This window comes from Emydura macquarii, unplaced genomic scaffold (genome assembly GCF_026122565.2).
Source record: "Emydura macquarii macquarii isolate MOO-44397 ecotype Brisbane River unplaced genomic scaffold, CSIRO-AGI_Emac_v2 contig_2473, whole genome shotgun sequence".
NCBI classification, from domain to species: Eukaryota; Metazoa; Chordata; order Testudines; family Chelidae; genus Emydura; species Emydura macquarii.
The window spans coordinates 37,677,547-37,695,040 of NW_027132610.1; the positions used below are offsets into that span (position 1 = coordinate 37,677,547).

The window sequence follows — 17,494 nt, forward strand, 5'->3', positions numbered from 1 at the left end:
ATATATAGAAAAACAGATTTTTCACATTTAATTTGTGCATTTTTAAAATATATTTTTGTATTTTTATTTAAACTTTTCATGTTTCTATATCTTTTTAAAAGGTCTAGTTGACTTAAGCTAAAGCACTTTCAATAAGGGATTTTAAAGCCTGCTATAAGAAATCTTGGGAAATTAATTTTATAATGGGATCACTGGGAAGGCCCTTCACCATAGAAGCAAGTGTGTGTCAATCTACAAACTACAGGGTGTAATTAATTTGTACCTGTTATAAATGAGAAGAAGATGGGGAAAAAAGAGCTCTCATCATCACGGTTGGGTGAATTACTTAAAAATGCTTGACAACAATGTTCATTCTAAAGCAGAGATCATTAGAATTCTTATTTCTTTGGAAAGCTGAATTTCCTTTTTTCTTTGTCTTGTCAAATTTAGATAGGCGAGCACCAACATTTTGGGAGTCAATATTTTACTTTGGAGCTTCTTTCAATAAACATTCCATTGGCTGGTCTCTCTTCTCTCCCTTTCTCACTTGCAGCAGAAGGAAATGGAGGATAATTAACGTCCCATCTGTGTATCTACCCAGTACTGCTTTTAGCTGTGTTGGCAATAGTGCCTGACAGGGATTATGATTTTGATCCTCATTGGTTTCACCTGGCATGATGAATGAAACGTTTCTTTTCAGAAATGGGGGAATAGAGAGGGGGTAGTACTGATTTTAAACTTGGTGAGATAACTTTTAGAGGTATGATGGGAATATGTAAGAATCATGGGCCAGATAAACTGCTTTATGCTAGTTGCATTAATTAATGGTTGAATCAACATAAAATTGAGTAAGAGAAGCCACTACTGTGTTACTCTGATCTGTTGTATCTAATTAGTATGTGAATGCTTAGTGAGGAAAGAATAAAAACAAGGTACAAAAATTTTAGTCTGAAAGACTATTGAATACAAACAGTGTAATAAAGTAATACATGTAAAAAATTGTGTAATAAGTAATGTATGTGTTGCTAGAAATATTAACTTTTCCGTAAAACAAGATTTTTAAGTTAGTGGCATAGAATGTTTTAATTGTTCTCTTATTAGAATGTATTTGCTGCATATTTTTTGGCTTATTTCAAGACTGTTTAATATCTGAATTTTTGAGGAGTGACAGTGTTTGTTTTCTCTTCTAGATTCGATTCTATGAAGTAGTCCATCCACTAAAAAAAGAATTAAATGAACTACAGATGAAAAAAGAAGATCTATCAGAAGAACTAAGTTATTACAAATCCCAATTGAAGTGTGTGATGGAGGTTTGTATGTTTTAGTACCCCAGCTATGAAAATAAGTAGTAAAATAATCCTGTTCTGTTGTGTCATTTCCATTCCAAATTACCATTTAGATCAAGTAGGAGACTAGTGGTTTCATAGAGGGGTATTCATTTTTTTTTTTTTTTTAATTCTTGCAAAGCAATTGTTTTTTCACAATATTAATTTGCTTAATCTTTGTACTAAGTGAAAATACTGTTTCATTGTCATTGGATGCATATTTAATAAATTTCTTTAAGAAGCAAACAAAGCCTAATGGAAAACTTTGAAAAATATTCTGTTTGGAAACGCATCTGCTGTACTGTCATATTTTCCTCTTTTTATTTAGTTTTTTAAGTGCCTTGATTTTATTTTTTCCCTGTTTTTACTTATTACTAAGACAGAATCTTTGATGCTTTGATGTTCATCTGCTCCTGCTATTTGTTCCTCGTCTGAAATAATAATCTTTATGATATCAAACTGGATCCCATAGCAGTTACTTGTGATGCCACAAATAAAATACTGACTACAATTAGGAAATAAGTTATTCAAATTTACTTAAAATTCTGTTGTCTTTATTCTAGTAAAGAAGGGGAAGAGACACCCAAAAAAAGCAGAAATATTGCTTTTTTTCAGAAGTATTTGGAAACATGGGATGCACTCATATTTTCTTTTTAAAAAATATATCTGAGATTTACACTGTTATGCACAAAGCTCAAATTAAGACAGTTGCATCTCTATAGTTAAGGTTACGACAACACATTTTCTTTTCTAAATCCTTGATAATAGTTGCTTAGACTGACTCATTTTACCTTTTCCCCCTGAAACTTTTTATGGCTGGCTAAGCGTGTATGTGTGTGTTGGGAAAATTAAGCATGGTTTGTTCTTGAGTTATCACAATGACTTTATTTTATAAATGGACTTAAAATGGTTTTTGTGTTTGGCTAACTTGTAAATTATTGATTTAAAATTTCAGAGATAGAGACGTATTAATGAGAACCCATGTTTTTTTTTCTATCTTGTATGAAGAAATTTGTTATTGAAATTAGAGATTTGAAAGTAACAATATAATAATATGCATGCACAGCATTTCTGTGCCCCCTCTTACTTCCCTCTCCCTCTGCCCCAAGCTTAAAAAAATGCAGCTGCCTGCTTTTCTCTTTAAGTACACAGTGAGGGTTGTTCTTGAATACATTCACTTCCAAATAATTGAGTGTGGTTATTTAAATGCAGTAGTGTTTAAAACACTCTTGAAACAATAGAGAAATTAAAACTTTTATAATCATGTCCAATTAAGGGCTTTATTCTGTGAAATGCTGAACACGCTGATCTCACTCATTTGACTTAATTGTATTTCCTTAGTGAATTTTAACTTTAACAAACATTCCCTCTCCCTTCCCCCCAAAAAAGTCCTTTTGTGATCATTTAGTATGGCTTCCATAGTTTAACTTTCTCCTGTCTTTAGATACTATCTCTATGGAAATGAAAAAGTCTCAATGTTCTGCTGTATGTAAAATATTTTTCTCTTCTAGTTTAACTAGGCACTTTATAAATCAGCTGTTCAACCTTTGTTTAAATTATGGAGGAAATTCAGCAGTTATGGAAATTGGAGTTAATTTAATACATTTAAACTCAGTCATGATCTGTATGAATTATATTATTTCAGTCCAAGGCCTGACTTGAAGAGAGACTTGCCACTTATGGGGGCAAATTCAACTCTGAATTAAGTGTTGCCATAAAGGAATAAGAATAATAAAGTTAAAAAGTCTGCTTTATGTTGCATCCCCCTGTTACTTGTTTTTTTCCTTTTACATCCTTACTCTTATTTTGCATGCATTAAATGCCAGATTGATACAAATTTCACTATCACTTGTTTTCTGACCACCTTAAATCTGTCCTGAATATACATCACCCATGAATTTAGGATTTACACCCACTTCTGAGGTCTGAATTAGGAATAGTTTTCATTTTCATATGAAGACGTTTGCTGGATAAGATATGATGACAACCAAACATGTTTTATTTGTGCTGGAATCATAATTTGAAAGTTCTTCCCAAGTATGTTAACCCATTCTGCTACTTAGCACTAAATTATACTTTTTTTAAAATACAGTTAAAATTCTGAAAGCTGATCCAACTTCAGATGAATGCATTTAAAAATGGGATATGTTACAATAACTGCAGTGCTATTAATCCGTTTGCTTTATATTCTGTAGACTTGTTCCCCCTCACCACATGGTGGCAGCATCTATCTGTCGGCTGACCATCCCAGGGATTTGAAATACATTGTTTTTCCTTTTATGCTAGTAATTAAAAAACAGTACACTGTCTATGTTGAATCAGGAATGTTGTATTTTACTGCCCGTACCCACATCACCATATTAAAATGTAAGGCAGCTAGCTCGTGTGAACAAATGCTAGATAAGTTAAATATTGACAGGACAAGAGATCCAATGAGTGGAATGTCACAAGACAAAGGATTTCTCCCTGAGCAACACTGATATGGCTAGCTATAAATATTAAAGGTTCTTAGGTTTGGGAGATGTCTGTGTGTTAGGTTAGATAAACTGCTGCACGTATTCTGTATGCACACTTTCCTATAAATGAAGCAAGTTCCACAAAAACACGTTATGAACCGAGATACAGTGCATTAGGTGTTCTAATGAAACCAGGGACTGACATGCACTATTTGATTCATGGAGACACTCAGGATCTACATATTGAGCTTCAGGCGAGAAGTTTAAGATTAATGTAGTAATTTGCTGACTACCAGTGTATTCCCATACATAATGTTTTAAAGGACTAAGAAAAAACAGGATCAGGAAAAATGCAGACTGAATAATGACAAAAGGATTATGAGGAACAAAGGCTCTTAGAGATACCTTTCAGGAAGTTATGCTTTAGGAAGACCAAATTATTGGGGTAACTGGATAAAATTTAATGATGTATGATACGCAGGAGGTTAGTCTGGATCAGGTGTCCCCAAACTTTCAGCTGCCAGGGCCACATCACTCAATCTTGCTCTTATGGTGGGCCAGAGCAGCTCCTCCTGACCAGGGTGCTGGACCCATGTCATGTGGGAATGGGGTGGGGGAAAAGGGCGGGGCTGGGAGTGGGGAGCAGCTGCCACAGCAGCACTGCTTAGGGCCAGGAGTGGTTCCTGGCCAGGGCACTGGGTCCATGTCATGTGAGAAGGGGTGGGGCTGGGAAGGGAGAGTAGCGGCTGCGTGGCACTGCTTGATAACAGGAGTGGTGCACTGGGCCCACATGGGAGAAGGGTGGAGGGAGGGGCGGGATAGGGAGGGTGGAACAGGGTGGTCAAAATGTGTCGGCGGACCAGATGCGGCCCGTGGGCCGTAGTTTGGGGACCTCTGATCTGGATGATATAATGGTCTTTCTGACCTTAAACTCTAACAGGGAAGAATGTGAGTGAGAAAGTTAATCAACTAATTAAAATAAGAATAGGAAAAAGTAGCCTGAATATATAGCTCAATATTTCTTGATAGTGAGGGATCTATTAGGTTATGAAGTCATCTGACAAGAGAAGAGGTGGAAGCCCCGTCATTTGGACACACAAAGCTAGACTGCACATAATGCAGCAGATGTTCTATTGGGAATAGTCATTTCGGTTTTATTTTCACAAATACTACATCCTTATATCAAGTAAAAATCAGTTGATCTTTAATTATTTTAAAATGTGTTTTAACTTATAGAACTATGAAGATGAGAGAAGAAGTCGTTCAGAGCTTGAAGTTAGATGTCAGCGTTTGACACTGGAACTTGCAGATACCAAACAGATGATTCAGCAAGGTGACTACAGACAAGAGAACTATGATAAAGTAAAATGGTCAGTACATCTCCAGAGTACATTTACTCAATGATATTAATAGGAAATTATTTCAATATTTTTGTTAATCAAGGTGATGGCCCTTAATGTAAACTCCGTTTTGTTTTTTTGATTCATGTCAGTTCATAAATATATTGTGGACAAATTATTCCTCAACTTGATTAATTAATTGTTCAACTTATGGCTATGTCTGGTTCTGCAAGAAACACTGTGACCAAAATTTTCAAAACTGTTTGCCTGAAGCTAGGTTCCTAAAAATCCATATTAGATACCTAAGTAGAAGTGGCCTGATTTTTCAGGAGGGCTAAGCAACCCCAGTGAAGACAAGGGCTGCAGGTGCTGAATGTCTTGGAAAATTAGACTGCTTAAAAAGAAGTGGTCCGTTTTTTCAAGTGTTCTGATTTTCCAAGATATTCAGCATCTTCAGCTCTTGTATTCACTAGGAACTGGGATTGTTTAGCTCTCCTGAAAAATCAGGCCACTTCTACTTAGGTATCTAATATGGATTTTTAGGAACCTAGCTTCAGGCATCCAGGTTAGAAAATTTGGCCCATGATTCTTTCTTGTTTATTGAAGGACATGGTAGAACCCTTCCTGATTTCCTTTAATCCAGATAACCCATGTTGCATAGCATATTGGTCTCATTTATTTGCATTTCAGCTAAACAAACATTAATATTGTTATTAGTTTAATAAAATACAGTTGTGTCCCTAAATGCTTCATCAAGCTAAGTAATAAAGGGCTTTGTGCTCTGTTTCATGCTGCTGGAGGGAGCAATGCACACAGAGCAATGCAGAGGGGCAGATCTGGAGATCCAAAGGTTTGGAAACCTGTGGGTTCCAGTTTGAGCGCAGATTTTAAAGGTCCATTATGAGAGAATCCTTTGTGATGGGATCCTTACAGTTACCTCAGGGGTCGTTTTGACTGCAGGAAGCTATGTCTTTCCATATTTCTAAAATGTAATTGTTCATTTTATGCTCTGAATTACTATTGTAATCTAATAATTGTAATAGTAAAAAACTGTGTGAATTCCTGTAAATTACTATTACAAAAATAATGCAAAAATATATATATTTTAGCCCAGCCCACAGATGACTTTGGCAGTCTGTCCAGAAGGCTAAAAGATCTGGCCACTAGCAGATCAGTGGAGGCACAAGTTCCAAAACTGAGGACTCCAGCCAGAAAAAGACACCCTGTCAGCAACCCCCTCTTCTCTTCTCTTGTTTGCATTAAGGAAGTTCCAACTCAGGCAACTCTGCTGATCTTAAATATGACAATATGTCATTGAGAGAGTTGAACTCTTGAGAGGCAGGTCTTGAACTGTTCATGGCTTACAAATTAAAACCAACATTTTGAATTCTATCCGGGAACATGTCATGGATCACTGATCTAATGTGCTCCTAACATGCAACTACGTTTAATAAGAAGGCCACATCATTCTGTTCTAGCTTCAGCTTCTAACCAGTTTCAGGGTGTAGCCTGTGCAGAGTGAATTATAGCAATCTAATCTCATGGTGACAAAGGTGTAAATAATTGTGGCAAAGTTTCCATTTGGGAGAGTAGGTTGCAGTTATCTTGCTAAAGCGTAGATGGTAAAAAAGCACTCTTTTTGGCATGGGTGCTACTTGGGCATCCAGGAGTAGCACAGGATCTAACAATGCATTCATGTTGAACACCAGTTTTAAAAATGGTGGTCGTGCTATATCTGAGTTCTGCCAAGTCTTCTGGCTCCTTCCTCTACTCACCAACATTATTTCAGTCTTGTCTGGGTTACATTACATCTGGCTAGTTTTCATCTCAGTCTCAAGCAGGCACTGGATAACTTGTTCTACTGCTCTTGCTGGGTCAGATACTATATAGAGAGAAAAATCACAGGTATACTGAATGCATTGTAATCCATGGCTCCTCACTAACCTTCCTAGCAACATTATACATATGTTGAACAAGAGGATGATATAGCTCCCTGTAGCACTTCAGAAGAGAGAACCTTCAGGACAGGAACAATTGTTCACAACACCCCTTTGGGTTCTCTCAAAAAGATGGTAATGAAATCACTCAACATTTTCATGCACTCCTGCAGCTGTCTGGAAAAGAATCAACCAAATGTCATGGTCAGTGATACCAAAGTCTGCTGACAGATTTAAAGAATAAGCATAGACACTTTATCATTGTCCATTGTTAGGAGGAGACAGTAATATGGCCCAAAGTTAAATTTGAGAAATACAAAAGCAGAGGGAGAAGAGAAATAAGTTTTCAAATGAGAAATATGAAAATAGCTGAAGATTGAAAAGTAATAAGGTGAGATGGTGCAAGAAAGCAGTTCCAGATGACAGGAAATGAAGAAGGGAAAGGCTTGGACCAATAGTGGCTACAGTGAATGAAGGGAAAGAGACACCAATGTTAGATGAACACAGAGGATGGATGAAATTAAAGAGATGCATGAGATTTGAGGACTTATTTTCATTTCATTGAATGCCTCTCATAATAGTCTGGTTTTATTTTAATAGTGAACGAGATGCATTTGAACATGAATTGTCAGAGCTCAGAAGAAAATATGAAATATTAGACGTGTCACACAAAGCACAAGCCAAAGAAAGAAATGACTTATCAAAAGAGGTAAACTTGTAGTTCTTCTTTGCATAATTGTCCATGTGGATTATATTCCTGGTGTGTGAAATCAGATTAGTTTGAAAAGCAGTGTCCATTGGGGCCACGCCTGCACACTAAGTACCTTTGAGCTCTCGTACCTGAGGACATAAAGGGTGGAGTGGGCCCAAATGCTCCTCAGTTCTTTCCTGTTGCCTATGGCAGTGAGATGAAACCCCATGCAGTGTCCATTTAATCAGTGAAATTTTCCTTAGCCTTGTGTATAATATTTAGTAAAGTTATTATTGCTAGTATTGCTAATGTAGTTTTCTCTTTTTTTTATTCCCTTGGCAAATAGATAGACATAATTGGATAAATCATCATTTGATAAAGTTAGCCTAGAAATCCCACCTGCCACTTCATATAGTGTCACTAAGTGTCATATAGTGTCACTAAAGATGTCATTTATGATGTGCTGGGATGTTGCAAAACCCAAATGGCGTGACTGAATACATGAAGTGGTCATACCTTGTATGGAATGTGGTTCTTGATTTGTAAATAAACCCTTTCTGCAGGTTTCTTCTTCAAGATAGTTCTGGAGAGTCTGTTGCTTTGGGTTCAAAGAGGGAATAAATATGCCTGAAGAAAACCTCTGCTCCCAGCTGGAGATCGATGAGGCATTAGGATGTCAGCTTTCTTTTTGGATAGTATTGCTATTAAACAGGACTCCCTGGAAGCTTTTGAGGAGATCGTGGGGGTTGCTAGGATTGCCTTTAGATCTTCCCTTTACATCTCCTGAACTCTTTGGAGTAAGCCACAAAAGGATTATTGATCTTGGATCACCTCTTTGGGAAACTGGATTGTCAGCAAGATGGGGAATCAAAGCATACCATACCTGGTCATGGGCCAGGGGATGCCATGGAAAACTGATGAAGGCAGTGCATGAATTAGCCCAACCTGGAGGACTTCTTGATGGCCTCGAAGTGTAATTACCGTTCAGGTAGCCATCTGGGGAGTAACTAGTCCAGATGAAAGGAGTGACCTATCTATGGATTCCAGTAACTCAGGAGAGTCCTTGTGTTTGGTGGCAATCTTGTGTGCTCGGGTCAACTCCAGGTCCATGAAATTACCTGAGTGCCTCTAGGTTGATGTCCAGCATTGTAGGTGCTGGAGGCAAAGAGAGTTGGAGATGTGTTGGACGTTGATTGGGTACCGATGGATAAGTATTGAAGCAGTCTGCTGGGGACCAGGGAAGTGCAGCAACCCATACTGGATCCCCGCCATCAGGGCTGGGGCTTGGCATTACCTGAACTGGGTGCAGTTCGGACCTGGGTGGGGCAGCTTGATGCACAATGTTCTGGTTCAGTGATGGAGGAAGAACTGCTGATGATGGGAGGACCATCTTTTTTCTCAGAGGCATCCAGTCAGAAGGTCATCGATTTTGATGAGTAGGCCGACTAAGGCATCTAGGCTGGACATGGATTCCACTTAGGTCAGTTCATCTTTAGTATCAACATTGAGACTGTGCTGGAAATGATAATGCTGGTTGGCCTTATTCCATTCAGTGTCTGCTATGTGTTTAGCAACTGGCTGGCATCCCTGCCAACACATGAAGTGGAGCTTTGAGATATATGAATAAGAAGTATTATGTAAATGATACATTTTGTTGTTTATATCCTAAATATTTCTGAAAGGCCTGAAGAAATGTTTTTTCAGTTTTAAAAATAATCAGACACCACTTTTGCAGAGTGAAACAAGTTAGCTTAATTATCTCACCTAAATTTCAGAAGTAAGCAAAAGAGAACATAGTATGGAGTTGTAACTTGTGGATTAACTGTTTCATATACGATATTTGAGTGAGCAAGCTCTTGGGGGTAGCCTAGAGAAATAAACTAAGACAGTCATAGCCACAGTGGTAAGTTGTTTTGAGATGCTTGGGGACGAGTTTCGAGGAAGCAATGTTCTAGGTCAGCCATAAAAATGTTGGCATACTGTGGGGCCATGCGGGTGCCCATAACTGTGCCACGGGCTTGAAGGTATAGATTGTCTCCAAATCTGAAGTAGTTGTGGGTCAGGACAAAGTCACAAACACCTACAGGACCTCCATAAGACATTCTTAAAACTACAGTACCCACCTGGAGAGGTGAAGAAACAAATTGACAGAGCCAGATGGGTACCCAGAAGTCACTTACTACAGGACAGACCCAACAAAGAAAACAACAGATCACCACTGGCCATCACCTACAGCCCGCAGCTAAAATCTCTCCAACACATAATTAAGGATCTACAACCTATTCTAGAAGATGATCCCTCACTCACTCAATCTGTGGGAGGCAGACCTATCCTTGCTTACAGACAGCCCCCCAACCTGAAGCAAATTCTCACCAGCAATCGTACACCATACAACAAGAACACTAACCCAGGAACCTATCCCTGCAACAAAGCCCGTTGCCAACTCTGCCCACACATCGACTCTAGTGACACCATCACACTTCCTAACTGCATCAGGCACACCATCAGGAGCTCATTCACCTGCACATCTACTAATGTAATATATGCCGTCATGTGCCAGCAATGCCCCTCTGCCATGTACATTGGCCAAACTGAACTGTCACTATGCAAAAGAATAAATGGACACAAATCAGACATAAAAAATGATAATATCCATAAGCCAGCAGGAGAGCACTTAAGTCTCTCAAGACACTCTGTGGCTGACTTGACAGCTGCCATACTTCTCCAAAAAAAACTTCAAAAACAGACTTCAGTGAGAAACTGCAGAGCTGGAACTCATATGCAAACTTGACACAATCAGACTGGTTTTGAACAGGGACTTGGAATGGTTCTTTCATTACAAGAAGTAATTGTCACCGTTCACACATTCTCACCTTCTAATCAATGGTTGTGAATAGGCTTCATCTACCCTAACTGAATTGACTTTGTTAGCACTTGCCCTCCCCATTGTTATGTTTCTTACCCTTGGATGTATATATATCTCGTATCTGTGATTTCGATTTCATGCATCATTGCAGCCCACGAAAGCTTATGCCCGCAGAAATTTGTTGGTTTTTATGGTGCTACGGGCCTCTCGTTACATTTTGAAGAATCAGTTACTGTAGGATGACTAATCACTCTTACCTTGTTCATGTTTTCTATCCCAAATATTAATTTCTGAAATAATAAAGGCCAAACATTTGTTATTTTGCTCACCAAATTGGGCATGTGTGTTTTTTATTGCTGTGTTTGAACCTAGAAGAATCAACATGGATCAAGGCCCCATTGTGCTAAGTTCTATACCGATACATAGTAGGAGATAGTTCCTGATCAGAAGGACTTATACTCTAAAGCACTTACCCATACTTTGTGTTAAGATGGTGAAGCTTTAAAGTATAAAAACTATTTTGTGTTTAAATGAGAACCTAAAAAAATAGGCACCTGAGGAGGAACAAGAAAAAAGTGCATAGGCTCAGTGGGAAGGGTTCGCCTATTTCATGTGAAATTTTCAGAGTTGAAATTATTTTTATAAAAATTGCTTCTTACTGAGAAAAAACCTATCCTTTATGATATTCAGAAATGTATCTGCTTAGTGACTACAATAATTTTTTTCTGCTTTTTATTCCTGTTTGCACTGCAGAGCCAACTTGAGAGAGACCTGAATTTCTTCTTGTGCCTCATCCAAATAAAATTGTTTTACTGAATTTCAGTTACATCTGTACAGTTTCATTGAAGGCAGTGTGATTGCATAGACGGAATGAGGGCACAATTTGACCTGCAGAATCTGCAACTGTTTATGATGCAAGGAAGAAAAAAAATTCAGTCTGTTTTTTCAGATCTCAGGTTGAGCTTCCAGGGTGAGCAGTTAGGTTACAAATAGAAGATGTTTTTTTCGTAGGCAAATCTGAGCAGGAAATTAAACTACCATAAACGTAAAACACCAGTTCCATTTTTAGAGTCCCTTATCAGAGTAGAACTGCATTTCAAGCTTGAATGTCCATATTAAGCTTAAGTGTTAAATGAGTGTTTAAATTTGGACAACCATATTTCAAGTTTAAAAGGAGAACAGTAAATGTATACTTTTTGTAATGGAAATGTGTATATATGATTAAATCTAAAAATAACTATTCTGAAATTCAAGACAAAATATCTATTATATCAATCTTATTTTTTCTTTATAGGTGATAACCTTACAGCAGTCTGTTAATTTACTGCAAAAGGATAAGGATTACCTTAATCGTCAGAACATGGAACTTAGTGTTCGCTGTGCCCATGAACAAGATCGACTTGAAAGACTTCAGATTCAGTTGGAGGATGCCAAAAAAGCTAGAGAGGAAATGTATGAAAAATATGTGACATCCAGGTGAGTTCTTATGTTCTTCCATCTTTATAAAGCAGACAAGTTAAATTAATTTTCCTTTGAAATAATGTATTAACTGAATTCCATTATAATAAGTGTGTATGATCAATTTCAGCGGAATTCGTCCAGATACGTGTGTTGAGATCAGAATTTAACTTAGCATCTTCATTTTCCATGTAATATATTTGAAAAAATGCATTAACTAATCAAGATTAAGACAAATCCGTGGAAGTAACCCTTCCCTGTGGATTTCTTTAAGGCAACTGTTCTCTCACCTGTGTACAGACGATTTACTCTGGTAATGTCAGTTAATGCAAAAATAAATTGAGCATGTACATTGGTACCACCCTGCCCAAATGACGTCAGTATAAAAAATATGATCTGTAGGTGTGGGTTTTTTACTATTTTAGTTCTAACGGGTTTGCAAATTCATGCCATGTAAATATTTAAAACAATAATCATTACAACAGTGAGCTTTTGTTTAACATAGTGTTACCATATGACAGAGCGAGCATCATGACAGCATCCATGACATGTAATTTTTAGTAATTTATATGAAATCGAGAGAAATCTCTGATCACACATATTTAATAGACCTGGTCTGTCTATCAAATGTTAATAATCAAAAACATTAGACAGGTATGCTGTTTTTTGCAGGTGAATATACTTTGAGTATTGAGTAAATGGTAACCAAATTTATAAATATGTATTTATCCTCTGTTTCTGGGTATGTAATCGGTACTTCAATTTTAGCACGAAAAATGTTTGTATTACAGAGTGTAACTTGTCCTACTACTTCCAAAATTTAGATTTAAAAACTAACCTTTTTTGAGTTTTAAGAGCACAAAACCAAGAAGAGAAAGAGTTAGGCAATTTTTCTTAATATAAGTTAATTAAAATGAGCAAATTTTATAGCTGAGATGAGGTGAACGGGTAGACTTTGTGCAGCTGCATACTCAGTTCTTTCATTCTCTATGCTTGCTTGTAAGCAGTAATGCCTGTTTGCTTTTATAGGCGCAAAACTCAAAGAATATAAACAAAAGAACAGACCAGTTCTTTCATAGTAGTAATGTGACTTAAATAAGCTTCTGTGAAGCCGAAACAGTTTTAAAAATGTGCATAAAATTAACTTGGGGCAAAATTATATCTTTTGACATCCCAGGAAGAAGCTGGGACGGAGAGGTGGGTGCTACAGAAAGGAAAAACATTTACCTTGAAATGCTCTCTGCAGGTGGGAAGAGCTTTGTGGGTGAATGTGGCCCTCTTAAACCTTCAGATCTAGGCAATGGGAACCTGTGCTCCTGTTCTGTCTTTTATGCTGGCAGCATGGCTCCTGCAAAATCCATACAACCGATTGACAGGCTATGAGCATCTTACAAAATCCCTGTCACAGAAATGGAGACAGCTGTGGATCTTGAAATGCTGCTGGTTTAGGCAGTAGCAGTTTATGTGCAGACATCCACTACTCAGGAGAGGAGAGTGACTTTTCTCCTTTTTGACATCAACTTACCAGACTACCAATCCTGCAAAACTTTGGAGAATGTCATGGAGCTGGCATTATACCCCCTTCTATGCATCATCCATCCTCCTCACCCCTTTCAGAGACTTAGGTCAAAAGAAGATATCTACACATAGTTTAAGACAATGCAATGGCCATGTTCTCTGTGAACAGGCAAAGAGGGTCCTGAGCGACTGCTATGCAAAGAGGTTATAAGGATCAGGAATTTTTGCATTGCCAACTCAATTCACCTCAAGCCCTCTTACCTTCCAGGTGTTCAGAACAGCCTGGTAAACTCATCAAGTGTATCTTTCTCCAGTCACCACAAGTGGTGTCTCCACCCAGATGTTGCCAGATTCATTTTCCAACAGTGGGGGATTCCCCAAATAGACCTGTTTACACCAAAAGTCAACAGGAAGTGTGATTAGTTTTGCTCTCAAATAGGTCATAGTCCAGGGTCTTTCCTGTTGCTCTGGGAGGACAAGCTCATATGCATTTCCTCCAGTTCCACTCCTACCAAGAGTGTTGTTGAAAATAAAGGGAAGACTATGCAGTCATACTCATAGCTTTAGTATGGCTTTGACAGCATTGATTTTCTACTCTGCTAAACCTCTCAAACTGAGCTCTGTGGACACTACTGTTGCACCTGAACCTGATCTCTCAGAATCACTGTCATCTCCTCCACCCCAAACTGCAGTCCCTCCACCTGACAGCCTGGATATTTGGTAGCTAACTTCTCAGGAGGAACTTTGTTCAAATGGGGTCGAAGAGATGCTTTTAATTAATAGAAAACCTTTTATTGGGTATACTTTCCTGGTGAAATTTCAGTGGTTCTCCATCTGGTCCCAGCAGAAAGCTATTTCCCTGGTCCTGGGTCGAATCTGCCATGTGTTGAACTATTTGTTATACCTAAAGCAACAAGGCCTTGCTATTTGTTCTGTCAAGATCCACCTGACAGCTAACTCAGCTTTCCACCTGCCAGTTGATAACTGTTTCATTTTCTCCAGTCCTGTGATGATCAGATTTCTAAAGGTTTAGGTCAGTTATAGCTCCAAGTAGAGGATCTTATACCCCACTGGGACTTAAACTTGGTGTTAGCAAAGTTAATGGGTCATCTATTTGGGCGTTTGGCTGCTTATTCATTACTCCATCTTTCCATGAAGGTAGCCTTTTTAGTTGCAGTCGCTTCGGCCAGAAGAGTGGATGAAGTTCAAGCTCTAGTTTCAAGACCACCGTATATGGTATTCTACAAGGACAAAGTTTACCTGTGCCTTCACTTGAAGTATCTTACCAAGGTGGTGTCCTAATTTCATATTAATCATGCTATATATTTATCAACTTTCTTTCCTAAGCCTCTTAATTATAACGATGAGGAGACATTAGATGTGTTGGCCATTAGATTGGCTTTAACTTTTTACCTTGGCAGGACTAAACTGTTTAGGTCATTGTCACAGTTTTTCCTGGCAATTGCAGACAGAATATTCTCAAAAGATCTCCTTAATGGATCTCATCTTGTACTTGTTGATGCTATGATTTGGCGAGTATGATGTCCCAAGTAGGTGCTTGCATGTTCAACTAAATCTCACGCAACCTCTGCTGCCTTTCTGGTTCAAATGCCTATTCTGGACATTTGCAAAGTGGCAACTTGGTCTTCAGTCCATACCTTTGCCTCTCCTGCCATCTCTCAACAATCTAGAGATAATGTCAAATTTGGATGTGTTTTTTTCAGTCTTTATCCACCTCCAAATCAAAATGCCTGTGAGTCACCTGAAGTGGAATGGATATGTGTAGTCACTTGAAGAAAAGAAAATGGTTACTAACCTGTTCAATAACTGTTGTTCTTCGAGATGTGTTGCACATGTCCATTCCATAACCCACTGGCCTTCCTCTGTCTCTATCAGAGTATATCTGGTAAGAAGGAATTGAGGGAGGTTGGGAGTGGTTCTGTCTTTTATACCACCATGCAGCTGTGCAACACAGCTGAGGGCACATGCAGTGCCCTAAGAGGTACTGCTGGAAAAACCTCCAGCAACAGTGCACTGAGTATGCATACACCTGAACTGGAATGGATACATGCAACACATCTCAAAGAATAACAGTTACGGAACAGGGACACAGTTTTTTGGAACACTTTAGTAACTTTTATCCACTTTCCCATAGTTAGGTTCAGAAGTGGGGTAAATCTATATGCTCAATTATTACAGCAGATCCCACTCATATGATTCCTGACATTTTTTAACCAATGAGCACACACATTACTAACAATGAGTTTTAAGTCAGTCACAAATAACTGAGGCCAGTACTTCTTTCAAGAAAAGGCCAGATGCTACTCTTGGATAAGCTTCATAGATCACACATTTTAAAGAAAGAAACCTACAGTTGTACTCATGCAGAGTAATAGGTCCTTGGAAATGTATGCGAAGCAAATAATAATGTGATCTAGAAGGTGTAACTATTTGTCTAATAAATTCCTGTAAAATATGATTTTATATAATTTTCAGAGACCATTATAAAACAGAATATGAAAACAAACTGCATGATGAATTGGAACAAATTAGATTGAAAACAAACCAAGAAATTGAACAGCTTCGAAGCACTTCAAAGGAGATGTATGAACGTGAAAACAGGTAGGTAAAATTATTTTTTTTAAAAACCCTGAAGGCATAACATAATTAAGGTATAGATGATCATGTGTCATGTTTGTATTCATGTTACTTATGAATCATGTTGTCACTTTGATGGGGGGATGGTGGTCACAGGGCAGAAAATAAGGTTTAATGGTAAGCTATTATTAAATAAACTTAGATGTTATGAGAAGTTGTTTTTCATATGAAATGGTATCTTTATAATAAAAGTGCAATTTTATTTTTTGCTTTCTCTTAAAATAACAATTATTTTAGTATTGAAAAGAGTCAATTGTCAGAATAAGCAAAAGTTATCTTCTACTTTTGCATTAGTGGCTTGTGTTCTATATGCTGTCATTTGCATCATAGTGAAACTAATATGAATAAAGTACATATGTGTCAGGTAGTCTCTTATATGTAATGCCTTGATGCTGTTCTGGAGACAAGCCTTGGGATGTGAGATTATGGAGGGGCTAGATTGAGAGGAATGACTTCACCAAAGGCAAGCCATTCCAGACCAACCTGATTGCCTTCTGTGATGCTGTGACTGGCCCTGTGGATGTGGGGAAAGCAGTGGACGTGATATACCTTAACTTTAGTAAAGCTTTTGATATGGTCTCCCACAGTATTTTTGCCAGCAAGTTAAAGAAGAATGTGTTGGATGAATGGACTTATAAGGTGGATAGAAAGCTGGCTAGATGATCGGGCTCAACAGGTAGTGATCAACGGTTCAATGTCTAGTTGGCAACTGGTAGCAAGTAGAGTGCCCCAAGGGGTCGATCCTTGGGCCGGTTTTGTTCAACATCTTCCTTAATGATCTGGATGATGGATGGATTGCTCCCTCAGCAGTTTGTGAATGACACTAAGTGGGGGGAGTAGTAGATAGGCTGGAAGTTAGGGATAGGATTCAGAGTGACCTAGACAAATTGGAGACTTGGGCCAAAAAGAATCTGATGAGGTTCAACAAGGAAAAGTGCAGAGTCCTGCACTTAGGATGGAAGAATCTCATGAACTGCTACAGGCTGGGGACTGACTGACTAAGCAACAGTTCTGCAAAAAAGGACCTGTAGGTTACAATGGGCAAGAAGCTGGATATGAGTTACCAGTGTGCCCTTATTGCCAAGAAAGCCAATGGCATACTGGGCTGCATTAGTAGGAGCATTGCCAGCAGATCAAGGAAAGTGAATATTCCCCTCTACTTGGCACTGTTGAGGCCACATCTGGAGTGTTGTGTTCAGTTTTGGGCCTCCGACTACAGAAAGGATGTGAACAAATTGGAGAGAGTCCAGCGGAGGGCAACAAAAA

At 38.3% G+C, this 17,494-nt stretch overlaps 1 protein-coding gene across 2 annotated transcripts in view; it reads left to right on the forward strand.

The window, feature by feature from the left end:
• The window catches only part of PIBF1 (progesterone immunomodulatory binding factor 1), a 176,419-nt gene that overhangs the window by 19,560 nt on the left and 139,365 nt on the right, over positions 1-17,494 (forward strand). For both annotated transcript variants that reach the window (XM_067562782.1, XM_067562783.1), the window contains exons 5-9: positions 1,170-1,289; positions 4,997-5,130; positions 7,638-7,746; positions 11,889-12,070; positions 16,067-16,192. In XM_067562782.1, the coding sequence (XP_067418883.1) occupies positions 1,170-1,289; positions 4,997-5,130; positions 7,638-7,746; positions 11,889-12,070; positions 16,067-16,192 (671 nt within the window). The remainder of the gene's footprint in view (positions 1-1,169; positions 1,290-4,996; positions 5,131-7,637; positions 7,747-11,888; positions 12,071-16,066; positions 16,193-17,494) is intronic.